At 52.7% G+C, this 27425-nt stretch overlaps 3 protein-coding genes across 5 annotated transcripts; 2 read left to right on the top strand and 1 right to left on the bottom strand.

Moving 5' to 3' along the window:
- The first annotated feature begins 830 nt into the window (after window positions 1-830).
- On the top strand, window positions 831-2567 carry ccdc28a (coiled-coil domain containing 28A). Of its 3 annotated transcripts, none has more exons than XM_068756453.1 (6): window positions 831-1026; window positions 1122-1294; window positions 1399-1598; window positions 1667-1821; window positions 1936-1958; window positions 2032-2567. In XM_068756453.1, the coding sequence occupies exons 2-6, from the start codon at window positions 1152-1154 to the stop codon at window positions 2084-2086; spliced, it is 576 nt and encodes a 191-aa protein (XP_068612554.1). In that variant the 5' UTR covers window positions 831-1026; window positions 1122-1151; the 3' UTR covers window positions 2087-2567. The 3 variants fall into 3 exon arrangements, with proteins under 3 accessions (XP_068612554.1, XP_068612555.1, XP_068612553.1); XM_068756454.1 differs by having other exon boundaries at window positions 2036-2164; XM_068756452.1 differs by having other exon boundaries at window positions 1936-2567.
- Window positions 2568-3066: 499 nt separating this feature from the next.
- Window positions 3067-27224, top strand: LOC137912217 (epithelial cell-transforming sequence 2 oncogene-like). The gene is made up of 19 exons (XM_068756567.1): window positions 3067-3186; window positions 3358-3470; window positions 3540-3702; window positions 3774-4029; window positions 4106-4383; window positions 4458-4623; window positions 4688-4816; window positions 4913-5005; window positions 5095-5298; window positions 5367-5737; window positions 5822-5931; window positions 6025-6172; window positions 6343-6416; window positions 6498-6654; window positions 6746-6811; window positions 6930-7018; window positions 7095-7267; window positions 7343-7509; window positions 27004-27224. Exons 1-18 carry the CDS (start codon window positions 3067-3069, stop codon window positions 7474-7476), a joined length of 2844 nt encoding a protein of 947 aa, XP_068612668.1. The 3' UTR covers window positions 7477-7509; window positions 27004-27224.
- Window positions 7604-25617, bottom strand: filip1l (filamin A interacting protein 1-like). Its single transcript, XM_068756260.1, has 5 exons — window positions 25321-25617; window positions 25075-25248; window positions 24805-24983; window positions 10931-13712; window positions 7604-8179 (listed from the first exon to the last, which is right to left on the bottom strand). Exons 1-5 carry the CDS (start codon window positions 25615-25617, stop codon window positions 7991-7993), a joined length of 3621 nt encoding a protein of 1206 aa, XP_068612361.1. The 3' UTR covers window positions 7604-7990.
- Window positions 27225-27425: the final 201 nt, after the last annotated feature.

Raw genomic sequence — 27425 nt, 5'->3', positions numbered from 1 at the left:
TAATTAAACTGCAAAAAGTGTCTCTTTTCGGAGCGTTTGTCAGCCGTAAATACTCCACTAATTAAGATGTGAATCAGTATTGGATGTTCACTTAGCGCCCCCTTGAGGGTCTTCCTTTACACTGCATCTCAGCTAAAACACAACTCGTTACCACAAAGGCAGTTAGAGCTGACTCGTTATCGTAGCTGACGTAGCAGATTTATTTGCATCAGGGAGAGTAAAATAATTGAACATTAATTATGATACATCCAATAATGCTTGAACTGCTAATCCATCCATGTCCAGGTATGGGTTCACCTGTTGCACGATGAACAAAATACAAAGAAGATGGATAATTAGTACATTTAAATGCTTCAGAGGTGAAATAAAATGTCAAAATGAGAGAAAAATAAAACCATCAATTTGCAACAGGTTTTTGCCGATGATAAATCAAGTGGTCTTGGTTTTTAATAGTTAAAATATTAATAGTAGGTATTTTAATATTAAAATTACGAATACTTTAACTGGAAAACGTATTAGTTATCGTTCATTCTGCATAAATATGAAAACAAAAGTTCAATACATTGAAAAGAAAGCCATATGTTAGAACGCGTTCCAATTCCTACCGAAGCGACCTTGTCAGGATACTAGGAGCGGCGAAAAACTTTTATTACTTACAGTGAACTCTCATGGCACAAATGCCTGTTATTATTACATTCTCAAAAGTCAAACTTGTGTTTCTATCATCACCGTGTGAAGTGCGTTCGGGTTCCACTCACGGCGTAGCAACAAAACTGAACTAATTGGAATGCGGCCTCGTGGGCGGCTACGTCAGACCAAAACAGGAAGTGCTTCGCAGTTTACAGACTCCCGAACTAGCTTAGCTTGCGGTACAGACGCCATCCTCTTTATTTTACGTGTTATTTATGTTTGATTTGTGTCGGCTCTATAGCCAACCAGCCATTAGCCTAGCAGCGGGAGACTATCTGCTTTATTTGCGGCTTGCAACTTCAACAGGAGTCTGAAGATTAGCAGACAAGCTAGCTGGTAAGCTAAACGTAGCTTCGTCACTACCTGTGTGTCGGGGTGCTAATTTATGCATGACTTTTTTTTTTTTTTTCACTGCGTCACCCTCCGTTTAGCTAACCTGGCGTTATCGTAACAACGAAGTTATGGAGGAGCGGAAGCTAAAGAGAAAGAGTCCCGGGAGCTCCAGCAGCGCGGCGCCTCCAGCTCCGGACTCCGGCCGGAAAACATGCGCTTCTTCCGGCCAGAACAGTCGGGCTCACTCCAGCCAGAAGAACAAGAGCAGGAGGTGGGAGCCGAGATCCTGTTCTGGGTTAACCTCCTCAGAACTGATTGGAAGCTATTTAAGATCGCACGTCCAACATCAGGAAGATGCTTCTTCTTTATTTTCAGGGGAGTGAGAGAGAAACCCAGACATTTTCAGGGTGTCGGGGCTAAACCGAACCAGAACCAGAACCAGAACCAGAACCAGGGTCCGGCGCCGCCGATTGTGCAGCACTCCTTCCTCACCGATGTCTCGGACGTGCAGGAGATGGAGAACGGCCTCCTCGGTCTCCTGAACGACTTCCACTCGGGGAAGCTTCAAGCGTTTGGTAAAGAGGGGGGGGGGGGCAGAATCTGGGGTAGATAATCAGCTGATGCCTCCTCCTCTTCGGGGCAGGTAACGAGTGCTCCATCGCCCAGATGGAGCAGGTGAGGGAGACGCAGGAGAAGCTGGCCCGTCTGCAGTTTGAGCTCTACGGCGAGGTGGAAGAAATGCCCAAAGAGCAGAGGAAAGCCGCCTCGGACGGCAACATGGACAAGCTGCTCCTGAACGTAACCCCACGCGCACCTTCTGTTCACATTTACAGAGGCGGAGCCAAAGGTCATCCGATCATCGATCAGGAATCACTCGTCTGATAACACGAATGTTTTTTTTTCCCTCCGCAGCTCGAGGAGCTGAGTTCCTCCATGTATCCTTCAGACGCTTCAGACCAATCACAGCTTCGGATTCCCGTCTGTTTCTCCTCGACTCTCCTCCTCCAGTCAGAAGCTGAATCTCGCCGACTCCCAGGAGATCCCGCGGACCGCCGGCGTGTGACTCCTCCCCCTGCCGTCGACCCCGTGGGAAACCGCCGTTTGGTTTGACGCCTCCTGGAGGAGTTGCAGAAAGGATGTCTGTTTTGTGGCGGGATTGGAGCAGCGCCACCCGCTGCACGGTGGGAGCGATGTACGTTTGATACATGTCGACAGTATTGATTAGAGCCTTCTAATATGTTCATTAAGAGTCAGAGGAGAATAATAAACCTTGGGCGGTCGGTTTGAATGTCGTATTCTCGGATGTAAAACTCCTGACGTTTGTTTCCTCCCGTCCATCTGATCGTTATCGTTATTGATTCAAATGTTCAGCAACATGCCTTAATTTTCAAACCCTTTGCCTTCTGGGTTCTGACCTTTGAATCGACTCCATCTTCAGTTGTGAATCGGTTTTCTTTATTTGATCACTTCCCGCTTTAACGAATGACGTTGTTTGCTTTTAGTGATTTATTTACTGTTGTCTTAATAAATGTTTGGTCTCTGAATCTTTTGTCCGCGGTTTTTAAACCATCATGAAGGAAACGGGGATCCGTCGGAAGTGAACCCGCCGTCGGATGCTTCGGGATAAAAACATGAATTTATTTTTCCGCTTCAACTTTAAGAATTCTCTAAAATTTCTTATCCTTTTAATACTAGCATCCATATCCTAATTTACCTTCACAGAAAATACATTTTCTTCTTCATTGGTATTTTAATAACTTAAAGTTTAGAGTTTAATTTAATTAAAACATTTAAAATACCTGAATATAGATAAAATAACGTTTTTCTATGGACAGCATTTGAGAGTTCTTCCTCCTGAGGCCTGCTGACCCCGAACGCCTCCCCGTCGACGCGCTGCCGTGCAGGAATGTTCATCCGCGTGTTGACGCGTCTCCATGGTTACAGGAACCAGAGACGGACAGACGGGCCGCAGGAACGGAACCCCTCCAGGAACCGCGAGCTCGCCGCTTTAAACGGAAGTGTGTGTTTCCTGCGGGTCGGAATATGGCGTCGCTTCACTCGGTGAAGCGGTGGCAGCTGAGCGGGACGGACTACGACGCGACGCGGTCTGAGACCCTGTTCAGCGCCTGGACCCCCCTGAGCAACAAGACCAGCAACCGGCAGGTCAGACCAGAACGCGGGATCTACCGCTTTAATAAACCACGGATTCATTATTCCCTTTGAATCCACGACGTTGGATATAGTCCCCGCCCCTTCTCTATCGGCTGGTCTTATTTCCTGAGGCGCTCCTTCCTCACTGATCTCCGGCTCCTCCCTCTCCTCTTTTACTCCCAGCTGTTCCAGGAGAGGACGAGCCTCGTGCTCCGCTGGTTCGACCTTTGGGCCGACGGTCAGAGGAAACGCCTGCTGCACTCCCTGCTGACCCGCTGCTCCGGGTCGCAGCTCGGGTGAGTGACTTTGACCCTCCTGCTAATTCCAGGAGTTCATTAGTGAGGCCTCTCTTTCACCTGGAGCAGGTACTGCAGGGATTTGCTGATGGAGACGCTTCCGGTGACCCGGGTGGACTTCACGGCGGTGCTGCCGCGCTTCCTGTCCCTGTACGTGATGTCATTTCTCTCCCCTCGTGACCTCTGCGCCGCCGCCCGGGTCAGCTGGCACTGGAGGATCCTGGCTGAACAGGTGAGGGAGCAGCGATGGGCGGGGCTTCTGGATTTGTGGGCTGCTGCTGATGGTTTCCCTTCTCCTCCCAGGACTGTCTCTGGGCCGACCGCTGCGTCCGGAGGGGATGGTTCCTCCCTTACGCTCCTGGCGAGAGAGAATTCGGGGCGTGGAAGAACCACTACATCGCCTGCGTCGCCACCCTGGACTGGCTCGCCCCGCGGGAGGCGGCCGAGCAGTACGGGACCCTCAGCCGACGGAGCGCGGGTCCGACGGAGGAGGAGGAAGAGAGGAGGAAGGAGAGAAAGATCAGGCAGATGATTAAAGACAGGCTGGAGGAGGAGAAGCGTGAGTGGAGGAGCAGGAGGTCGATGGAAAGTCGGGGGGGAACTCCTCCTCTAAAGAATGATGTCTGTCTTTGCAGAAATCTCTATGAGGAGCAGGCGGGCCTGGGGCACCTCCCCAAAGCCAGGAAGAGCCATAGGAGGAGGTGCTCAGATAGGGAGGCCCCCCTCTGGACTCTCTTCCCGCTCCTGGTCTCCCAGCGTGGACGGGGAACAGCTTAGTCAGTCTCTGTCCAAACCCAGCGGAGCGTTGCTCTCCTTCACCTACCGGCCGGCCCCGCCCCACGCCACCCCTCGCATCCATCTGCCCGCCCCCACCCTCTTGCTGCTCCTCTCCAATAGGGTTCCGGCCTATGAGGTAAAGGTTCCAGTCCCCGTGGGAGTGAAAGGATGCCCGGATGCTCAGCGCTCCTCCTGCCCGGTGTTTTCTAGCTGCTGTTGGCGGGAGCGAAGGCCGGAGCGGCCGTGGTTCTCTACGACCACAGGGGGACCCTGTCGGCGCTGGCGACCCAGGCTGAGAGGGCGCTTTGTGGGCAGAGGGCTCGGAGGCTGGGCCTGCTAGCTCCGGGAGGGACGGAGGAGATCCACCTGCTCCGCGGTGAGGCCTTTAATCCGGTTCCGTCTGAATGCCGGATGCGACTGATTACTTTCTTATACCTTAGACCGCAGCCTATCGGAGCGGACCCTACTGACCCCCGACCACAGGGAATTCTGGGAGAAGCTGTGTGGCTGGGTGGAGCCGGCCGAGGACGGAGGAGGGATCGACCTCTTCTGCCCCCTGGCTGCATCAGGTCAGGAGCTGGAGCTGTTGTGCCACGCCCTCCTGTTTGGCGTCTCACCCCGTCCCCCGTCCCCCGTCCCCCGTCCCTCTCTTCCTGTCTCCCCAGCATCAGGGGTGGCCGTCATCCGGACTCTCTCTGCCCTGACCGGCCGGGAGGTCCGGGCGCCGGCGGGCCTCGCCACTGGGAGCTTCCAGAGCAGTGAGTCCCCCCCGAGCGAAGGGAGAAACTGATTGTGTTGTGCACCGGTGCCACCATTACCTTTGCCCGCCCCCCCCCCCCCCCCCCAGTCCTGAGCGAGTGGTCTGACGGCAGCGTGGGCGGCGGACTCTGGAACCAGCCGGCGTCTCCGGCGCTCCGGTTCGTGCATGAGAGCGTTCTGCAGAGCTGGTGCCGACAGGCCCGGTGGATGGAGGACGCTCTGGAGGAGCTGCGGGTCCTCCTGGAGCCGCGGCTGCAGAGGCTCCGCCTCCAGGCCAGAGGGCGGGCTCTGGGTGGGTGGAGCCGTGGATGTAAAGACGCACGCGTTGGCTCTGTGGACTGAGACGGCCTTTCCTTCCAGGTCATTTCCTGTGGGAGAGAATCCGCCTGGAAGATCTCTGCGTGTCCGAAGACCTGAGCGAGGCTTTAACGGAGGGTCTCTCCGCCCTCGCCAGAGAGGAAGACGCTCGCCTGCGGACCAGACCGCTGGAGTTCCTCGCCGCCTTCCTGTCAAGATGGTCCGAGGAGGAGGAGGAGGGAGGAGACGGGAGAAGCCTCAGCCGGACACCTGAGCCGCCGCGGGTTAGCGTTAGCGCCGTCTGCTCAGACGGGCCGAGGGAGCTCGCTTTGCCTTCGTGTCTCCAGGCGGCGTTGGACTGGAGAGGCGCCGTCGTCAGAGAGCTGCACCGCAGCGAGGGCGTCTATCTGGGGATGCTGGCCGCCGTGCTGAAGGTACGGCGCCCCCTGGATGTCCCACGCCGCGGGAGCTGAGGACGGAATCCCACCCGTGACCTGTGACCTGTGTTTGTGTTGAAGGTGTACCAGGAGCCTCTGACGGCGGCCGTGAACTCCGGCCGGGCCATCCTGAGCCTCGCCGACGTCCAGGTCGTCCTCGCCCCCGTCGCGCAGATACTGGAGCTCAGCAAGTAAACGCACTTTCGTTTTCATCACGCCGTCCTGCGTGAGGTCGATGTCTGCATGTGTGTGTGTGTGTGTGTGTGTGTGTGTGTGTGTTGCAGGGCGTTTCAGGCGGATTTACACGCCAGGCTGCAGCAGTGGGGTGGAGACCAGTGTGTCGGAGACGTGTTCCTGAAGCTGTGCTCGAAACTCCGCGTTTACAGCAGCTACCTGAACAACTACACGACGGCGCTGCACGCCATCGACAAGGTGGCGCCGGACTCCAGTTAACTTCCTTCATTCTATCTTATCGGTTTATTTTATCAATTTCATCAATTTAAATTACATTTACATTTATTTGTATTTTATTTCCGTTCATTTGGTTTATATTTAATTCAGTTTAATAATTTCTTTGTATTAATATTTAAAATGCGTTTCAGTGCCGGGAGACCAAGCCTCCTTTCCGGGCTTTCCTGAAGAGATCCGACAGAACTCTAGCGACCCACATGCTGAGGTGACACACACACACACACACACACACACACGCACGCACACGCACACGCGCACGTTGCTAGCATGTTTGCCGTCGCTGCAGCTTGCAGGAGCTGCTGCTGTGTCCGGTGTGGAGGATCCAGGAGTACGTGACTCTGCTTCAGGCGCTGTCTCTGCACACGCCCCCCGACCACCCCGACCGCACGCACCTCGACTCCGCCCTCGACGCCCTGCTGCGATTCAGAGGCCTGGTGCAGGAGGTGCGGCGATCACGAGGCGCTGGCTCTGACACGCGGCTGCCGCCGCTTCTGACCGAGGGGGGGGGGGGCGGGGTGTTTCCCTCTGTTTCAGTTGAAGCGTAACTCGGAGAGAGAGCGGCTGATGGAGGAGACGCAGCAGATGATCCGAGGCTGTCCGGTGAGGACACGCCTCCAAGCCTCGTTATCTGAAGCGTGTTCATTAGATCACGGTGTGTGTGTGCGTGTGTGTGTGTGTGCGTGTGCGTGTGCGTGTGCGTGTGCGTGTGTGCGTGTAGAACCTCGCAGAGGGAAACAGGCGGCTGGTCATCACTCAGGATGCGGCTTTGCTCAGGAGCCGAGATGATCGGATTCCAGACTCGCTCAGGTAACTCCAGTCCAGGTTCACACAGTGAAGCGGTCCTCTCAGTGTTTCAAGCCGGTGACGGTTCGTACCCCATCAGGACCTACGAGCAGGTTTCCGACGTGGGCCTCTTCCTGTTCAACGATGCTTTGGTGCTGACTCGGCGAAATGTGCGCCACACGCCTTTCACGCCGGCGCACCGGAGCGCCCACACCTTCCTGGCCTCTGTGGCGCTCGCCAGTCTGGTTGTCAGGGCGATCACGCACTCGCGCTGTAAGTTCACGCCACACGAAAAGCCACACCTTTATTCCAGGTAGTCCGGCCTCCCCGAACTCCTTTTCCTTGTAGATGTGAGCCACGCCTTCGTCCTGGAGGGGCCCCGCCGCTCCTGGGTTTGCGCCACGGACAGAGAAGAAGAGAGAGGGCATTTCCTGTCTGTGCTGCGCTCAGCCATCGACTCCGCCCTGACGGGAGGTCAGTGAAGGCAGCACGGAACGCCAGGAGGAGGACAGGAGGTTAGGACGACCTTTTCCAATCTGTTAGCTGTGTGCTAAACGCTACATGTGGAAAAACATTTCAATTATTCGGGAACATTTCTCAACGTTCGGGTAGAAAAAGTCTTTATTGATAACCAAAAATAGCACGAATGTCACATTTTTAAAGACGATCTCAATCTTGTAACACACGAATGAAACTTCTCATTACCACTTATTTAAAGAAAAAAAATTAAAAAAAATTGCTTCCGTCTCTATAAAGGACAGATAACGTCCTGAAATATCATCGTCCTGCTAAAGCTCAAGTTTGAAATGTTCTCGGTGACAAATTCCGACATGAACATTAGTGCTACTTTATTTATTTACACCTATTGCGTCATCTACACAACAACATCCTCGGAGCACCAAAGATCAAACAGAAGTCACCGCCGCTTTTAACTTTATTCTGTTTTTACGTATTTCTTTTAGTGTCTCCAAACTTTAAAGATTCCCGAATGCCTGATCACGGTCTCTGGTTGGCTAGATTTGGGTCGTTGTTGTTGTGGTTGTTTGTTTGCTGCTCTTTCCCCCTTGCCGGGTGAATCTTGTTCTGCAGCCCCACGCTGCTGCCGTTTGTCCCTCTCAGGCAGCCGTAGCCCTTGGGTTTGGGAATTCTTGTGGGTCCCCGTCGTCGGAATGCTTCTAGAGGGATCTGGAGCAAACGATGATAATGAATTAGTTACCCTAATAAGCTGAGCCCAGATCTGTTGCACTACTGATAACGGCCACTAGATGGTGTCAGAGCCTCTTTTTATGAGCAGGGCGGTTCCTTCTTGTGCAGTAAATCCCTTTTGTACTATTAAAATATAAACATGTTTCATCGTTGCTGCTAAAACAATCCCACTTCTTCTATGTTTTGGACGCTCTCCTTTCCGGCCGACCGCCTCCCAATCAGCGTGTTTACGCCGCCGCGGCGAGGCGCATCGCTCCGGGAACCGGCCCGCATCCTGTTTACGGCAGGCGCGATAAGATGTTTCCACGGCTCCTCGTGCATTCCCAGCGTGTTTTGTGCCGTCGCGAACGATGATCTGGCGATGTGGCGATTACCCAAAGTGCTTTGTGCCTGTAACCGCGCTCGGGTGTCACCTAATGATGCTTCTAGGGTGTCTGCATCTGTCTTTTTAAATCAGTTCTCCGCGGTGGGAGTCAGGAGGCAGTTATTTCCTGCTAACCGCCCCCCCCCCCCCCGAGGGGATGCGGCCGGCACGTCTTCGCATCTTGGCGTCGAGTAAAAGTTCACGCATTTGGTGAAATCATTTTTGCACGCTTATTGCTGCAGCATTTCGAGTCGGGATAAAATACGTTTCCGCGCCGTGAGGCAGAACTCTTGGATGGCGGGACTGTGGTATTGATTTCAGAATAAGTGGCGCTGAATGGGCCTCGACCTCATGGGAGCGTCGTGAAGTCCGAACGTGCAGCTTTTGTTCTATCGTATATCTCAGCGGTGCAGCAGGACTCCAGCTAAAGCGCTTCCTCTGCCCCGGTCTCCACAATGCCGTCTGTTTCCACGGCGACCAAACACAGGGTTTGTTTTGGTGTGTGATCCAGGCGGCATTTCGCAGCAGCGTGAAGCCTTTTGTTCGGTGGCGGCTCTTCATCTTCCTGCCACTGATTCTATTTTGTCTGCCGGTCAAGGTGAGAGAATTCCTCGCCAGTCCTTCCTGAGACTGATCTATCAGTCTGGCAGAGTCTGAATCAGATGAGCTAAGTGAGTCAGGGGGGGGGGGGGGGTAACCGAGGTCGCAGACAGTCATCCCAGCTGCCGGATGCTTCTCTCCGGTGACGCCTGAATGAACAGCATCTTGTTCAGATCGCGCCCAGACTGTCTCGGATCCGGTTTCTCCAGCTGTGCTCCTTCACACGCGTTCGATTTAACGCTCGATTTAATCACCTCCTCGTCCTGACGCGGGTTTGGTGTGTTGGACTTCGGGTTGGATTTTCCGCTTCCCTGCGGCAGCTGTCTGAATGACGCGCCGCCGCCGAGGTGGTTGTGTTTTCACCAGCATCTGTTTGTTCGTTTTGTTTGTTTGTTGGAAGGATTACTTTTAATGAAACCTGGTGGGGGGGGGGCGATGTGCTACATGTTAAAGTGGATCCAGATAAAGGATGATTTTTCTTTTTTCACTTACGTTACAGACATTTTTTTTTTCTGTCCTGTTGCAGGCTCCTCTGATCTTTGGGAAAAAAAAATAATATTTAGTTTTACAAGTCGAATTCTGATGCAAAAAGTAACCGTGTGATGAAACATCACTGAATGTACCACGCCGGATCGACTCTCCCCTTCCAGCCTCCGTCCACTCATCACCGCGTCCTGACTCTCTGTGCAGGTCTAGATGGCTCGAATTCTAGACGTGTCTCATTTAAAAGGATTAATTAGAGCCGGCAAAAAAAAAAGGGTTTGAGGGTTTCCCAGAAGTCTTGAAGCTTTTTTTATTTTATTTTTTACAGCGCGTTTTCTTTAGTTCGTCTGCGGGAGCCGGAGAAAGAACAGTTTGTCTTTTTTTTTTTTTTAGTGTTGTGATGTAATCTTGTTAACACCTTTTTACGGCGTATACAATCATCTGTTGTTCTACATCCTGTGCCCCCCCCCCCACACACACACACACTTATGGGGCCACTCTGGGGTTTAAACCTTTCAAGTCCGGGTTGACGTTCCATTAAAGTGAGATCACATCAAGCTGACATCAGCCAATAAACCCGCGCAAACGATTCCAGAGGGCGCCAAGCACGAACACAATGGCTTTTCAGACAACTCTTCCACTTGGGTACGATTTAATAAGGTCTAAGAAAGTGTTGACAGTCTTCATGTTCAAAAATCTCATTGCAAGCACACCGTTTAACAAACACACCTGTTAAAAAGCTACCGTGCACGCACCAGATTATTTTTAATTGCACATCTTCAAATCGTGCTGGATTTAGCCAGCAAATTAGCAAGCATCGACGACAAAACTATTAAACGTACACTTCTTTTTTTTGCACACTTTAATACTCAGACAGCGGAACAACTTAATCGTAATGCAGAATGCGTAATATAAAGTATAAAAACTGGCACGATACATCAGTGTGAATAGTCCGACTACATGGCAAATTGGCCACTGAGTACAATACAGTAAGTGCACATAAGTTAACACCTGGCGTTACGTCAAGGTAAAACGTTCTAGTGCTTTCGGTACTGTTTTCTCACGCAGGCAAACGGACGGACCGAAACGAAGAAGGGAAACATTCAAAGCCCAGTTTGAGCTCGGGAGTCAAGTAAAAACAGACGTGTAAATGCATCGGGGTATAATGGTGGGGTGGGGTACGCAGGTCTGAGGTTGGGGGGGGGGGTCTCATGGGCAGGAATCAGTGAGGGTGGGATGGAGAGTTTCGGGGGGTGATCGGGTCAGTCGTAGGCGTTACTTACTGTAATTTGCGAGGGCCGCTGGATTGGGGTGGAGGTGGGCTTAATCGTGATGCTACTTGTGATTTTGCCAGTCGCCGACGCCTGAGGCCTTTGCTCCTGGAGTTCAGGTGTGTGGCAGGGACTCGGCTTCTGCGATGGAGCGCTGACGCTCTGAATGAAGGGGCTCCCTAAGTGAATGTGGATCTTGTTGTCCTCCGTGGTGATGACATTCGTCCCAGAGCTGTTGGACCTCTGGATCTGCCAGCTGCTCTGCCTTTCCGGAGTCACTCGGAACACCGCGTGCCCTCCGACGACTTCTACCGGCTCCGCGTTCAGGGAGCGGTCCGGGCTGCCTGTTGTGACCGACACTATTTGTATCGGTGACATGGCTCTTTCCGGTGCTACAGAGCCACAGGAGTCTTGAGCCATTGCCCTCGAGTAGGTAGCCATGGTGAAAGGTGAAAGGGCCCGATCTGGGGAGCGTGGCTCCTGTGACACCGGGGAACCTTTGGGCTTTATTGGGGAAATGGAAGCATTCTGGATGATGGTGATTCTCTGCTTGGGCGGACCTCCACTGGTGGGTATGACGGCAGTGCTGGTGAACGACGGGGCGTTTTCTGCGGTCGGGCTGGTGATCTCGAGCGTTGCCGTGTTATGTCCGTGGTCGGGGGTCACTTTAATGTGAAGGGGCTGCCCAGGACTGTGGGTCAACACGACGTCTCCGGACTGAACCTGGTTGCCATTCTGTCGCGGTTGCACTCTGCCGTTCACCTGGTGAGGGGTGTCTTTGTTTCTGAGGAATGGGACTCGGGCCCTCCTCATGTTGTTGTTGAGGTTGTTCACGCTGTTGATGAGCGAGGGGCTGCATCCGGTGAGCTGAATCTCATCGCTGTAGTTGCCGTTGTCTTCCGGTTCACTCTCGTAGAGCTTCCCGTTCACCACGGCGCGTTCCAGGGGTGCCGACGACTTGCCGCTGGGAGACGCGAGGTCGAGCGGCTCTGTTTGGACTTCCTTGGTGGAAACGTGGAGATCTGAGAAGCGCCTTCCGTTCATGCCGGGGCGAAGACTTTTGCTAAAGCGTCTGTATCTCTCTAGCTCTCTCGTGAGTGTCTCCATTTCTCTGGCCAGTTCTTTGTTTCTGACCTCTTGCTGGGTCAGCTTTCTTTGCAGTGTAGAATGGTCGGTTTTCACGCGGCAAATGGACTCTTCTGTGCCCATGTATTCATGGATTTTCTCTTTCAGAGCTGCTACCTCTCTGGTCAGATGACTGGACTTTGCCTCCTCCTCCTTCAAGCGTTTATACAGAACGTGCTCTTGGTTGCACTCTTTCTTTTCGGCGAGCTGGTACTTTGAAAGTTCTTCCCTGGATAGTTGCAGCTCCTCCATCAGGGCGTTCGCCTTCTCTCGTTCGTTGGCGAATCTTTTCTCCAGTGATTCAAGCTCCTCGGTTTTTAAGAGATCACCTTCCACCACCTTCACGTCCTTTAGTTTGCGTCTGAGGCGTTCGACCTCTTGTGTCAAGTCTTTTACTTTATTGTCTTCTTGCTGGAAGCGGTGAGCGACGGGCGTTCTAAAGTGCTCCTCTTTAGCTTTGTTCCTCAGGTGTTCTCTTTCAACGTTCTCCAGCGACTGCAACCGCTTCTTCATCATATTGATCTTAGACTCCAGGTCATTGTTCTTGTCTTCCTCGTCCTTCAGCTTGGTCTTCAGCTCACCCCGCTCCTTCGTAGCGCTGCACGTTTTCTCCTCGAGCTCGGCCTTTGACCTCAGTGCTTTCTTGCTCTCCTCAATTAGCTTCTCTGTGACTGACGTAACCTTGTCCTGCTCAGCCTGAAGTTTTCCGGTGCTGTTCTGCACCTTGTTCTCCATTTGCTTTAGCTTCTCTGCCATAGCCTTCCTCTCGTCCACCAGCATGACTGTCAGAGTCTTTAACTTGGTTAGATCCTCCTTCAGAGTCAGCTCCGTCTTCGCGAGTTGGCTTTCAGCGGCTTCCAGTCCTTTGACTCTCTCTTTCAAGGCTTCCAGCTCACTGGCCAGAATCTTTGAGACCGTCCTCTCCTTTTCCAGGTTACTTTTGAGGGAACTGCATTCCTGCTTGCTCTTGCTGAATGCATCCTCTAATTTCTCCAAGTCTGTAATTCTGTGGTTCAGTTTATCGACTTCAGCCTTCAGGCTCCGGCTCTGCCCGGCCTCTTTCTCGAGTTTCTTGTTGAGGTCCCTGCAGTGGTCCTCCATCCGGATCAGCTCTTCGTCCTTGCCCTCCATTTCGAGCACCCTTTTCCGTAACTCTTCGAGCTCAGACATGAGGCTAGAGCTTCCGCAGTCACCGCGGCTAATTTTGTCTCTCAGCTCCTGTAGTTCCTCGTCAGCTCTGCGCAGGGTTTTGTTGGTCTCCTCCAGCTCATCAAGCTGCCTGCTGAGACTGGACAGTTTCTGGCGCAGCTGCCTGTTTTGGGCAACCTCGCTGGTCGATTTTGCAGTCATGGCCTCCTGCTCCTGATGGTGTCGACAGTTTCGGTCACGCAGCTCAGCCTCCAGTCGTAGCACTTTTTGCTCTTCTTCCTGCAAACGAGCATTCGCCGAGCTCAGCTCCTCCTGGGCTCGCGTAGCGGCGGCGCTCTCTTCTCGGACCTTAGCCGTTTCCTGTTTCAGCTGCTCAGTGAGACGTTGCTGTTCATCCACCACCATCAACGCAAAGGATTTGAGTTTCGTCAGCTCCTCCTTCAGGCTTGTGATCTTTTTGGTGTGCTCGCCGTCCTTTTTTTCTTGGTGTGTCTTTTCTTGATCGATTAAGACCTTCAACCTGGGAAAAAAATCAAAGGAGACAAAATTATTGTCAGACTTTTACACGTAGTTACATTATTTTAATTAACTTTCCAATGCTTTTATTTTGTCAGAGGGTTAAAAAAAACAAACTCTCAGCACTTTCTGTCATTACATGACACTCCATAAACACGATTACGTTCCCTGCATGTCTAACGAGGACTAAAGTTTTAACGTCGCACAATATTTAACAGATCATGAAAAGCAGTAATTTAACTGTCTCATGTTGGTGGAGTTGAATACCAGCGGTTTGTTGCCAGCTAATTCTCCCAAGGTTTGGAAACCTGAGTTCCTGTTTTAAATATCGGGCACCGAGTTTAACAATCAATCATCTTTGAAGAGCTTCCATAGCTATTTGAGGGTGCACCATACGGCCTATTAATTCCTCTGGGGAATAATAAATCCAGTGCAGGGTACGGCTTTTTTTTTTTTTGCACAGTCAGGGTCAGTGTTTCTGGATCTTCATACATCACCAGTTTCTCCAGGACCGCTGCATGTGCAGCTGCCAGGCACGGAGCAATCCTTTAATTTAGAGGTTCCTCCTCTCCCCGCACGTCGTATCTCACACATTTAGAGGAATTCCCCCCTGCTTCTAAATGTAATTACAGTCAGGGAGAGTTTATGCACAAACGCCACTAATTCCACAGGAAGGCTCCGGTTGCACGCCGTGGTGTAAGGTCACAAGGCTTTCATATGACGTAATAAGCAATCTTTTATATCATTTTAAGCTTTGTCTTTCCGGCAGAAGTTGTTGGTTTAAAAGTTTGTCGTTGCTCCTAGAAGGTCAGATAAAGCATTACTCGTCCTTCGGGCTCTTTTCAAGGACTCACTCCGCCGTATCTACAAACATGCGTGTTGAAAAATTGAATAAACCTCAAGTGCAAAGCATGTTTCGGGTTTCTAAATGAAAGGAGTAGCCAACCAGCCTCTCGGCCGTTATCAGTGTTTACTCAATCTCTTATCTTGGGGGGCCCTGCCGTGTTCTAGTGATGTCATCAGCCGAAATAGAACTAGAAAATGCACTTTGTTCCCAGGCAGGAATGGAAACTCTTGTCAGTCACTCCTTTTTTAAAAAAAACACTTCTAAGCCCTAACGAGAGGAAACCGAATAGCCCAGAAAATACACAGCAGTGAAGCCACCAGACTCCCACCACTTTGTAATGAAGGTAATGTTCTCATCCTGGACACACGCGCATCGATGAGCGTCTGAGAGCGTCGGTGACGGAGCGGCGTCCTGCAGCTGAGCCCGCATTATTTACGAGCAGCAGCAGCTCGTCTACGCCGGCGTTCGTCCGCGGAAGCTACGCATAAATATTCCTGATTCACCACCGCTTGGAAAAGCCTCCCTTTAAGGGCAGGAAATGTAAAGTGCCGCACATGAAGCTGATGACGTGACCGTTTGATGGCTATCAACATTACATTTGGCCTTACCGCCCACCCTGCAGCCTCTCTGCAACAGGGGGGGGGGCCCACGAAGCGGTCTGGTTCCTGCCTGAAAACGGATGCAGGGCCGCCGCCGCCGCCGCGGGTCGTTAAAGTGTCACGGAAAACATTTTGACTCCACTTTACCAAATCGTTTTCTTTCGCTCTGCCGCCGATCGAGAATGTAACTGAGAAGGTGAAGGAAACGTTCAGTTGGGAGTCACACCGGCTGGAAACTGTGGCTCAGCCGGCGCTTCGAGCTGCGCTACGCATTCCATAAGTCCGTGTGCCGTTTCCCAACCGCAAGCGCGTAGATCACGTATGTGCGATGATGTCTGTGCACACGCCTTTGCTGTAAGCCGTGGACGGTGGGCTGGAGCGTTTCAGGGGAGGACGCTGATTGATGCCGCACACCGACTGGATTTAAAGTCCGCGCAGGCCAGGCGATATGCCCCCCCCCCCCCCCAGGGGGGCGATTAACATGTAAGGAAATGTGGCTCTGATATTTATGAACTTCCCACTGGTTGTAGCATGTAGGCGAAAAGGAAAAGAGATGACATGATGGTATACGGTGTGTCTAAATAATTATTTAAGCTGCACTAAACTCCTACTTCCATGTATCAGTGTCAGCCGGAGACGACGGAACAGATTTATTGTCGTCACACAGAGTCGTTTGTGTGGCTCCCGGAGTCTTTGAAAGAGTTGCAGGTGATAAAACGCCTAAAGGTGTCTGATCAGATCCGGGATCATTAGCTCAAAAATGCCGAATGACTCTGAAACTAAAGATGCATTTTTATTATTCGCATGTTTTCTAAGCTGTCCTTTGGCCCGTAATTATATTTTTCCGGACAAATTTGCAGAGCAAACCTCTGAGAAAGCTCCGTTAACATCTGACAGCGGCTCCGCTGTAAAAACCGAACCTCTCCGAGAGCTTTAGCTTCCTCCGGTTGGATAACTCAGAGCGCAGAAATCAGACGCTGCTGCCGTGAACATCTGTCACGGCTTTTGAAAGTCCCCCCCCCCCCCCCCCCTGAAGTTTTCAAGCAGTTTTCCGTTTCCTACCTGTGCCAGAGTTTTCCCCCGAACAACACCCGAGTCTCATCTCGTCCTCTCTGCGCGCCTCGCTCTCCCGGTAGCTGTAATGTAGGCATTCCGGCAGTCAGACCAAACAATAAGGGATGTGCTCCCAGCCCGTGGACCATGACATCACCAACATGTCCTTATATGGGGCTTGGCATTGCCGAGGCTCTCAAGGAGGAGGTGTGCTTGCTCATGTGTGACTGTCTGAGTTAGGCTGACGGAGGTGGTGGAGCAGGAGAGGCTTTTTTTTTTTTTTTCTTCTTCCTGTATGGAACGTGTGAAATATCTGGCTCCTCCGTCGCTGCTCCTCGGGAGAGAGGAGAGACGAGGAGTTCCAGTTACAATAATCTCCTCCTGGCTCCGGAGTTGATCAGGAATTTGGATGACGATTTGTAATTTGGCGACGCATCCGGGGTGGGGAAGGACATGCACGTTCAGAGACGTGCTGACCGAGGGATGCTAACACTGCTAAGATGCTAATCCGATGCTACGTCGAGTCGCACGAGCACAGAGTCACGTAGATTAGCATTAAAGACTGGAATGCAAATAGCCTACCCGCTAATGGCTGCACAAACAGGCTAATGGCTTCTGCAGCGGCGCCGAACCGCCGCACGCCGCCCTTTATCGCCGGCGCATTGTTCTGCGGCGGCAGACGGCGTCGCCTTCGAGCGCCAGAAACCGCCCAAGAGGTCAACTGGAAACACGTGGCCTGACGACTCGCTCACGCTGAAGGCCACAGATTTCTGTTCGGGCGGGATGTTTGCGCGTTCGTGCGTTCGATTGGAGTCGGAGAACTGGGACAGCGCCGGACGGTAATCGTCCCATCTGCTGCTGATCTCTGAACGCCAGCGGCCGGAATGACGTGGCCGGGCTCCCCGCCGAGCCCGAACGCTCGTGTCCCTTTGGTCGGGTTACAACCGGATCGCTGAGCGAGACGTCTTCCTCTGAAGTCTCTAAGTGGCGCCGGCGTGCTTCAGGATTGATTTCAGACCCGTTTTAAAGCGTTTCACAACGGCCGACCACGACGTGCTTTCGTGCTTTCTCCCGTTTCCTCGCAGCAAACTGTTTGTCCCTTCGGAAACAAACAGTTTGGTTCATCCAGAACCTGATTCTATTTCTGGACCTGGACACACGAAACAGATGTCACGGATCAAACACGGGATCCGGCCACCCGCGATGGGGGCGGCGATCCGAGGTTTGGGATTCGGTTTACGTCTTTGTTGAATCCGCCAGTCACGGTACTCCGGTGAAAAGGTGATCCTGTGCATTACTTAAGGGGAATCTTCTTGGCATTGAGAAGAGAAAATATCCGGCTTATCCCCCAGACGGAATGTTTCCGCCCCTCGAACATTCAGGGAAGTCTGTCGAGTAGTTTTTTTTTTTTTTTTTCACAATTAAGGGAAACGTCTAGCATTGTTTCGGAAAATTACGCAACAAAGTCGAATCGTCTGCAGGTAGGCGGAGCTATCGCAGGGTTTTTCCTGCTTCTTTGGCGCTCCAGGCGTCGCCGGTTCGCGCCCCGCAGCAGGTCATGAGCTCGCGTTACGGCCCTCCACCTGGATGCAACGGAACCAGAAGACGTTCCTCTTCACGAGGCCCGATCTCGGCCTCGGGCTGATTACCTGACATGCAAGCATGACATCACCGCCTTGTAATCAAACCCACATGCCCCCCCCCCCCCCTCGCCAGAATTCCTCTGGTTGGAATTCTCTCACTCTTTTCATCCACCCATGCTTTTTGTGTCCACATTCCTCTCTCTGTTTGTTTACCTCCTGTCCTCTCTCTCTCTCTCTCTCTCCGTGCTCTGGTTGCCTGTTTCGGACGTTTGCCGGCCTTTTATGGCCAGAATGCCTCTTAACGGGCCGTCCTCTGCTCACAGCTGTGAATAGTTTGCATAGGTGGATTTGATTCATCTGTTTGTTTGTCTATCCACATCATTGCCATCGTCTTTCCAAGGAAACGTGAGAGGAGGGGGGGGGGGGCGGCCTTGACCTTCACCTTTCACGCCTTCTCGTGCAACCTCAGTAAACCCACGGACTTGCCACTGATTGCGGTGGCGTCGCCACGCGGCTTCAAGCCCCTCCCACAGTGACCGCATCTTAACGAAATGGCACGCCAGGAGGGGCGTGGCCCACCGTGTCCTCCTCACCTGCACAGCTGTCAGGTGGGGGGAGGGCGCACCTGCCTCCCAGGGACTCTTTGATGGCTTCCAGATGGATTACCATCCGACGGGTTGGTCTTTAATCTGATTTCAAGGGGAGGCCATTGAAGCCGTAGAATTTTTCTAAGCTCAACCGAACCGGTACTCGGAGCAGCATCGGCGTTCCCTCCGTCGGCGTTCCTCAGCCGATCCAAGCGTGAGCTCAGTTCTCCGGAGGTCTGAATTTTCTCGCCCGCCGTTTCCTCCGCACACTTTTTTTTTTTTCCGGTTTCAGCCTTCCTGTTAATAGCTGTGTGGTATTTAAATTGGTCTTAAATGTGTGTTGTTTTTTTAATTTCCCCTGGTTGATGATGTCATTTTAATTTCTCTAAACTTTGGTTGGGACAAAGCAACGTGCTATTTATTGCCATCCGAGGTCTAATATACTTATTTTATTCATGAGGTATGTAAAGTGCTGCTAAACTAAATTACGTGATTGCGGTTGTTTGGACGTTTTTTCCGACAGTTTCTTCCTTAATCTTTCACTCCTACGGGTCCTTCTATCGTCCTTCTGCATCCGTCCATCCGTCCTCTGTCCCATCTGCGTCTCTAAACTCGCCTTCCTTCCTTCGTCATTCATCCGAACCCTCTGGCACCGCTCGCTTCTCCGGGAGGAGCGAGAACTCCCGATGGCGCACCTCATTTTTCAGGAATAACTGCTTCGCATGTTGAGGGATTAGAACGAAGTGACGGGTGATCTGTTACATGTATCGGGGGGGGGGGGGGGGGGGGGGGCGATCAGATTACAGCTAATGAAAAGATTGGCGAATCCCACATTCAAGTTGTCGAACCAGAAACGGGTTGTTTCCAGAGCGAACAGGCCGCAGCTCCACCCGGGTAGCTGGAGCTCAACCGGGGCTTAACTTCCCAGGAGTGGCCCTTGAGGAACTATTCTATTCTATTCTGTTTCTATTTCTATTTCTATTCTGAATATGAAACCGGCATGTAAAACGCACCGCTTCTCGAAAACGAGAGCTCGTAGTTTTCTTTGTTTGAAAAGAAAAAGAAAGAACGAGCGCAGCTCAGGAATGAGCTCACGCTATACTTAGATTAAATTAGAGAGATCTAGGCTTGGCATTTGCTCTCGCGTGCTTGCTCTTCGTCCAAACCGCAGATACCGAGACTCCTCCTCCTCCTCGGCGTGCGCAAACGTTACAAGAAGCCTTCTTAGATTCTTGGCTATGAGGAGAGAAGATATTTTTTCCCAATTGGCATTGGAACATGCAAATAAATCCAGAGATGAGTCTTTCTGCAGGGATGCGATAAGGAAAACTTCGTGCACGGAGCGAGGAAAGGCTCATTTAAGGACGTCTGACCTCGCTTGTCTCCTTGTGGACACGGATACTTCCCTTTTCTTCCGCTTCACCAAGCCGTGAGAGGCTCCTGAAACTGGACACTTTGGTCATACTCCCCAGCCTTCCCCACTGCCAGGAGGATTCGCTCATTTTAAAGCCCCCAAAAAACATTTGTCCCGAGATATCAGCCAGAAGTCCGATTTCATCGGCCCTAATCTTTTATGACGAAGCGGCACAGACGAGCTCGGACTGTCAAAATCTCCCGTTTTAATCCATCGCTGTTCGAAGGGCTTCAGGCCCGCAACGTCAAGATTGGAGATTTTTGAGAAAAACTAAATTGACTGCATAATTTAATCTTGGAAAAATACAGTGTAATTGAGGTTTTTGGGGTTGGATCAAAAGGACTCGCTGGAAATGACTTGGAGGAAGCGTGCGGTTCGGAGTTTTGGGGTCGTGAATAACGCTTACTAAACACGGGATCTCTGGATCCGCCGTTCCATTCCTAACGTCTCTGCCGTGCTTTACGCGAAATATTTAGCAGGACATTACTCACGGATATTTAGCCGTTATGTCTCGCCCGTGTTTATAAAACGTTTATCGCCATTGAAGGGGGGGGAAAAGGTGTGTCTGACAAGTTCGCCCTCGTTTTCCGACCTTGGAGCAGGCCAGCGCCAGCCCATTCTCCTGTCCCGCGGACCGTACAGGAAAGCGCTCTCATCAATCATCCCCGGCACCTTGCGGCGGAGGGAGGCAACTTAAAACCCCAACTGCGGCTCCTATTTCCTCCCCAGTCTGAGAGTTTAAGGCCCAGGATGCATTGCGACTCGGTGGTCGCTCTGACAGACTGTTTCGAATGTCCGTCGCACGACATCCGATGCCACGCCGGCGTTTGTCCAGGAATTCCCTCGAGATGATAAAGGTTGAAAAGCCAACGGCAAATAAAGAGCCGTATTTTACGAGCCGCCCAAAACGGCGACTTTAATTGCATCGTTCGTCAAGGAAAAATAAATGTTCCCAATAAATGTCCCTAATGAACTCCAGAATCCGATGCTCCCTGACACCAGGAGAAAAGAGCTATTTCCACTTTTACACAAATGCTGTGAAATCTAACGGTGGCTTTTAAACGCCTGCAAAACGTCCTCCGCCTGACCTTGAGTCAAGGTTAGAGGAAAGTGAACGCGACGGTTGGGCTAACCGCTAACGCCGCTGCCGCTTCGTTCGCACGGCGGAGCTGTCCTTCGTCAGGATAAGTGGCAGCCGGAGAAGAACAAGAGCGGGAGGCAGACTTTTTCCGTAACGCGATAAAGCAATGGAAAGAAAAGACGATCCTCTGCCAAATAGCAGGGGGGGGGGGGGGGGGGGGCTCCCGTAGGTGGGGTCGTGTTGCCTGGAACGCCGCTTCGTCCCAGTGGCTCAAACTGGATGTGAGGTCATGACTCGCTGCTGACATCTGCCAGAGTGTCGCCCTTTAGATGACCTAACTATCGGTATTCAAACAGTTCCTCAACCAGATCGAGTCTTTAAATTTGACTGCAGAACACACAGATGCTGTCCGTCCATCACCAAACACGACGTCTCCCACGTTCTGTTCTATTTATTCCTGTTTTTATTAAGGAAAATCCGCTGCGAAACGAACGGCAGCGCCGCCGACGCTCGTCCGACTGCAACACCAGAAGCTTCTTTTATAGATTCCTTTCCATTTTTCCACACCGACTGCGGAAACGAGTCCAAAAAGCATGCCTGTCTTTTTTTTTATTTTTTTTAATCACATCTAGAAGTCGTCCCAGCGTCTCACGCTGCAACCTTTAAATGTCTATTTTAGGGAGGTGTGTTTTGTCTTTTTTTTCTTTTAATAAAAGTTTGGAAAAGCACAAGCAGTGCGCCTCGTGGTCGCTGAGGTCTAATCGCTGCATTCTGTCAGGGAGCTGTAATCGCATTACGCCATGCGATGACGACTGGGCTTAATTACCACCTAGCTCACAGACGTAGCGCAGCAACGCTCTGCGAGTCTCTCACACATGCAGATGCGCTTTTGCACAAGTGGCATCTGTTTTGTGCGATCCGACGGTGAGTGTCTCTGCAACTTGTCCTCGTTTCCCCCCCCCCCCCGATGAGATAACAGCAACCTCTGACGGAGGTTCCCAGAAACGATGGAAAGAAAGTTCCCAGTCGGGGGGGCCTGAAGCTCTGCAGCATAAATGTTAGCAAAAGGAAGCTAAACATTTAACATTTAGCCACAAGCGCCTGTATTTCTTTAATTAAAAGGGCTTTAAGGTGTCAGATTTTGATGCTTAACTTTTCTCTAAATGAAGTCGTTTTTTTAACTCCACTCAACACGCAAAGCATTTCGAGTTTTCTTATCGCGGTTTCATTCTTCACTGTAATTAGATTTCGGGGGCGAGGAAAGCCGAATCATTCCCATCAGTCGGTCTGCAGGTGGGGGGCGGAGATAAAGTTGTGAGATTCAGCAGCTGTTTTTCTTTTTTTACCGCCATCGGGCTCGTTGCAGATTCAGACGGACGGGGCGGAGGGCCCGGGGAGACCGGCGCAGCGATCGGCTCGCTATCTTGCCAAAGCAGAAAAAGGGAGCGTCGACCGACCGGTCAGAAGTAGGTCAGTCGCCGCTCACTCTCTCTGCCGTGTGGGAGTTGATGCACAAAACAAAGGCGCGGCACGGCGTGCGTCCTGCAGAACACGTCCAAACGCCCGGCCTGTACTCCGCTTAGCCTGCGATGTCCAACCGCCCTATCGTCCGTGTTCCAAACGCACCGATGACATCACGGGTCCCGGTGCTCTCCAAGTATTCATGAGTTCAGTGTGTGTCCGTGGGAGACATGTTGAACCGGCCCGTGTTTTGTATTGGGAGTGCCCGCTCTATATCTGGAAGCTACACTGTACTGCAGTCAGTATTTAAAGTGTAGTCAAAAAACACACGTTTGTGTACTTGTGTCTGAAAATGTGCAACTAAATGTCTCGTAGATTTCCACGAACGTTGTTCGATTGGAACTTGGATGTTTGATGGCGACGGACATAGAACATACGTCCTTGTGGTTTCTATTTAAATGCCAAGTGTAGAGTTGAGGGGGGGGGGGGGGGGCAGGCATGTCATAAATATTTATTTTCTTCCCGTAATGACTGATGAAAAGAAGGCCCAGACATCACATCATCGCTGGCGGCGGGGCCTCGGGGACGTTCATCACGTCTCGCTCCACATGTTCAGAGGCTGATCCACAACGAAGCCCTGTTGGAGGACATGAGGTCCGACCCGGGCCGTGCGTGTTCCGAGTGTGTTGCTGTTGGTTTGTTTCCTTCCCTTAAAAGGAAGCGTTCGACACGGGAAAACGTAAACGCGCCTCCTCCTAGCATTTGTTAGCGGGCTTTGGAGCTTCGTTCAGCGCCAGGAGCGCCGGAAGAATCCCAAAACGGGACCCTAAAAACGTTTAATTCTCTGCCACGTTCATCGCCAGGTGAGCCCGCGGAGACGGGAGGATCGTAAAAACATCCGAAACGAGCCGGGGCGGGTCTGGATAATAGCATCTCGGCAGCGATGACATCACGGGAGAGTGACGTCGGCGCGGCGTGCGGTTGGGCCGGCAGATGACATGAAAAGCTGATCATCACGGGGAGGGGGAGGGGCCATGCGGCGTCGCGCACGCCGCTCCCGTGCTTTTTTTATCTGCCGTAAATGTAAATAAGAGGCCCGCCTCCAGCGATTATCGCTTTTGTGCCAATAAACGACGTCAACGCACCTTGGTTTCCGTTCACCCGCGGGTTGTTTTCCCCATCACACGGCTCCGTTTCCACGGCAACCCTTTGACTTTCCCATAAAGGATTTAAAAGCAAAGAGTAGCAAGCGCCGGCTAATAAAACGCAGAAAATGACCGTTTTCTTTTTGCTTTTATGGACGGCGCAAACACTTAAAGGGCCGGCGAGCCTTTATGCTGCTATAATCTGCTGCAGATTAAGAGGCGGCGTCGTTATATTCTGATCAAAATGGAAATCCATCTCCACCTTTAATGGACAAAACTAAGCGCTCTCCTCCCGCTGCGTAGCGTTTCACTGCGATGACGTCACAGGGCTCCCAGCCGTCTGAGATCATGTTCCGTGGTGTCGGTACGCGAAGCTAACGCTAGCGGGGAAGAACCCGCGCGTCTTTCCGTCGCGCGGCGGCGCTAGCTGAAGCTCCTCGCGCTCGCTCCGTGACATCAGAGGACGCAGATGGTCGTAAAGTCGAGTTTGCTCCCTGCCCCTTCATTTCCCTGCGAAAGTACAAACGCGCCCGCCGTTAGCACATCTGTTCGCGGTTTGGATGCTCTCACACCCCCGCTGCACGGTGAGGTCATCGTTCACGGACGCCCGACTGATCTCCGAACACTCGGAAGGGAACCGGGTTCCCTCCACCGACCTCCCGCCCCGATTGGCTGGCTTCCGGGGCGAAGGCCAGTCGCTCCGCCGCGCGTTAACCCTGAGATTCCCAGGCCCTGAAAGTGGAACGACAGCCCGGCGAGACGTGGTGCCGAGGCCGAGGCCGGCGGTCTCCGATCACCAGAAGTCATCAAAGCTATTTTGGGCTTTTCCGTTTTTCCGGGCCTCTGTAATAACACTCTGGAGAGCAGAACAGAAGCCGCTGAACAAACTCCGGGTTTTCTGCTCGGGTGAAAGACTCAAATGTCGTTTACTCGAGCTCTCGAGGGATTGAGTTTCCTCCCGCCTCGGAGACGAGTCGTCCGAAGCCTCTTTGGAGGATCGGAGGACTGGGAGATGACAGATATACGTCGGCCTGCTCAAAGGTTTATGCGGGAGGTTTAACGCCGGAGCACCTCCTCTGTCTTACCGACTGCTGGACTGTACATTTGAAAAGTTCATTCCAGTTTAGCTTGCAAAGACTTCCCTCGATCCGGCGGCGGGTTTCCGTTTCATCCCGGGGATCCCGAGGCATTCCCAGGTCTCGCCCTGTTGCACATCGCTGTAACCGCGGTTACGGTGCAATCGGCAAACAGAGACCCGTTTCATTGAAGAACAGCGGACCACAATGCACTTCGACGCCGCGCGGCGCGCTAACGGTTCCGGCTGACCTCTCGCGCTCCTGCTCCAGCAGGTTGGTGAACTCGTCGCTCTTCCTCATGAACTCGCCGTGGTTCCTCTTCTCGTCGTCCAGCTTGCGCAGAGCCCGTTTGTGCGACTGCTCCGCCATCAGCAGCTGCTCCAGCATCCGCCGGTGCGTCTCCCGCTGCTTCTCCGCTAGCTTGTCCAGCTGTAGGGGGGGGGGGGGGGGGGGGGAATGGACACCGGGGTTCACTGCTCCGTCTCTTAAAGCGCATCCAGCCACGGAGAGCTGCTGTTACCTCCTCCATGGGCTTCACACAGACGTCCTCCCGGAAGGTGCGGGCCTCGTCCTGGACGCCGTCCCTCTGCAGGGCCTGCAGGACTTTCTGCGGCGTGACCAGGCCGTATCTGGCCTCCAGGAGGGCGGTGTCCAGTTTCTCCGCCTTCAGCACTGTGATCACCTCGTCTCTGGCCTGCAGAGGACAGAGAGTGAGACTCGGGCAGTGCGGAGGGGAGAGGGTGCAACACGACCCCCCCCCGCCTACCTGCAGCTCGCCTTCCAGCAGGCTGAGCAGAAAGACGAGGTCGTCCCTGGAAAGGTCCCTGCCCTTCTCCTTCCCGCCTGTCTTTGCGGCGCCGCTGCTATTCCCACCGCCGTCCCTCGCCGTGTTGTGATTCCTCTGGATGGTGCCGGCGTCCTCTGGCGGCGCCCGGCGCCGGCCGCGGCGCTCGGCCCTACCCGAGGGCTCCCCTCGCTCCGCTGATCGCTTGCGTGCGTCGCCCCGCCGCCGCCCCGGTTTGCCGTCGGTCACATCCTCCAGGCTGCTGCTGCGGGACTGCATGTTCCTCTACCTGTTGGGTGAATGCAAGAGGAGGAGGCTGATAAAGTTAACTTTATTGCTTCGTCGCCTTTGATGTTTCAGCTTCTATTTACCGTCCATCCAACTTCAGGTTGTTCACGAAAAGGTTCCCGGGGGGGGGGCGTGTCTCAAAGGGACATTTAAACACGAGACAAAGGGCGAAAAGGATTTTTGCTCGATGGGAGTTTTGCGTTTGCCTAATCCGGTCGTTTCGGTCGTGTCTCGGCCCGCCGCGATCCGTCACGCCGTCCAACGGGCCAGGTTTTGTGCTCCGTCCTCTTTGCTAATCCCGTCCCCGTCGGGCCTCAGGTGATTTCTCACCGCAAAGTGGGCGAGCGGAGCCAGGAGGTGATGTCATCGTTTACTCGCGTCTTATGCAAGAGCACGGGCGAGGATTGGAAGAGTTTACATCGGGTGTCTTTATACTTTCAGAGCAAGTCCTCTTGCTTCCCAGTCCGTCCCAGTCCGTCCCAGCGCACCGATCCCAATATTAGAAAGCTATTTATTCCTCCTTGGCTCAGGCCCTTCCATCACCTTCGTGCTTTTTCACGAGCAGGAAGCCAAAATCGAAGCTGTTCCTGGAAACGGCTCGTCCAACCGGGACCACCGAAGTCTGTCCGGCCGGCTACGAGCCGAAAACGCTCCTTCGTTCACGCGAGCCAGAAAGAAAACTATTAAGGCCCCCGCGTCACGTATTCGAGCGCTAAGGAGGCAGCTTTTTAGCGGTGACGTCGCTTTTTCAGGGCCGTTAAAGCCGCTGAGGTGAAAGGCGAGGAAGCAGGTGTGCCACAAAAAGGAGACTCGCCTCTTCCACACACACACACACACACACACACACACACACACACACACGCACACACACACAATGCATGTGGACGGTTGGCGCGCAGAGTGAATTCCTGCAGCCTGACGTCACGCTTGCTGTCGGCGTGATTGAGGGGAAGAGAAAGGTCGATCAAAAGAGAGAGAGAGGGGAGGAGGAGCAGCTCGTGCTGGGCCAGGCTGAGGTCACGTTGTTGCCGAAAAGGGTCAAATACTGCAGGGAATATTTGCTCGGGAGAGGAAGTGACACGAGAAGACGGAACCGCCGCCGCCGTCCGTCTGACCTCCGGTCGAACGCGTTTAAAGCTACCGTCCGGTCTGTTTTTGACGTCCTTTTTGCGTTAGCGCCACCACATCTGGTTGCACAGATCGCCATGGCGACCAAGTCACTCATTGTTCTTCGCGCATTCCAGTTGATTTAGTGGCGGCCGTGCACGTCATTATTCACGAACTCCCTGAAAGGCCGAAGGAGAGGAAATGTAATTGCATTTCGCCGATGATTTAGCGTCAAACCAAGTTTCCCTTTTTCTTTTTCTTTTTTGGCAGGTTGGAGAGAAGACATCTTGACGTTCGCTTACCGGAGATGAAACGGACCTGGAGGGAAAAGTGTGGCACAGAAAACAGAAATGTTTTGTTTCTATTGTTTGATTTGGCGCTTTTGACAGTTCCCTGCTCGGCCAGCAGATGGCAGGATTTTTCCGTCCGTTCTGTCTCTGATTCAGGTCGTCGATGTTTTTTCCTGTACGTTTATCGTCCACGCCCCCTGAAGACGTACACAAATAATCAAATCTGTTTCTTCCACGTTTGTTCTGATGACATCGACTTTAACGGTGACGTTGCCACGACAACGGACCCTCAGAAATCCCAGTTCCTTCATCCACTGGTTCCCGGTCCAGGATGACAGGGTCAGAGTCTGATCACACACACACACACGCATTGATTGATTTATCGACTCATGTGGTCAGTCG

Source organism: Brachionichthys hirsutus, chromosome 24 (assembly GCF_040956055.1).
Source record: "Brachionichthys hirsutus isolate HB-005 chromosome 24, CSIRO-AGI_Bhir_v1, whole genome shotgun sequence".
NCBI lineage: Eukaryota > Metazoa > Chordata > Actinopteri > Lophiiformes > Brachionichthyidae > Brachionichthys > Brachionichthys hirsutus.
This window is presented reverse-complemented; position numbering and strand designations above follow the sequence as displayed.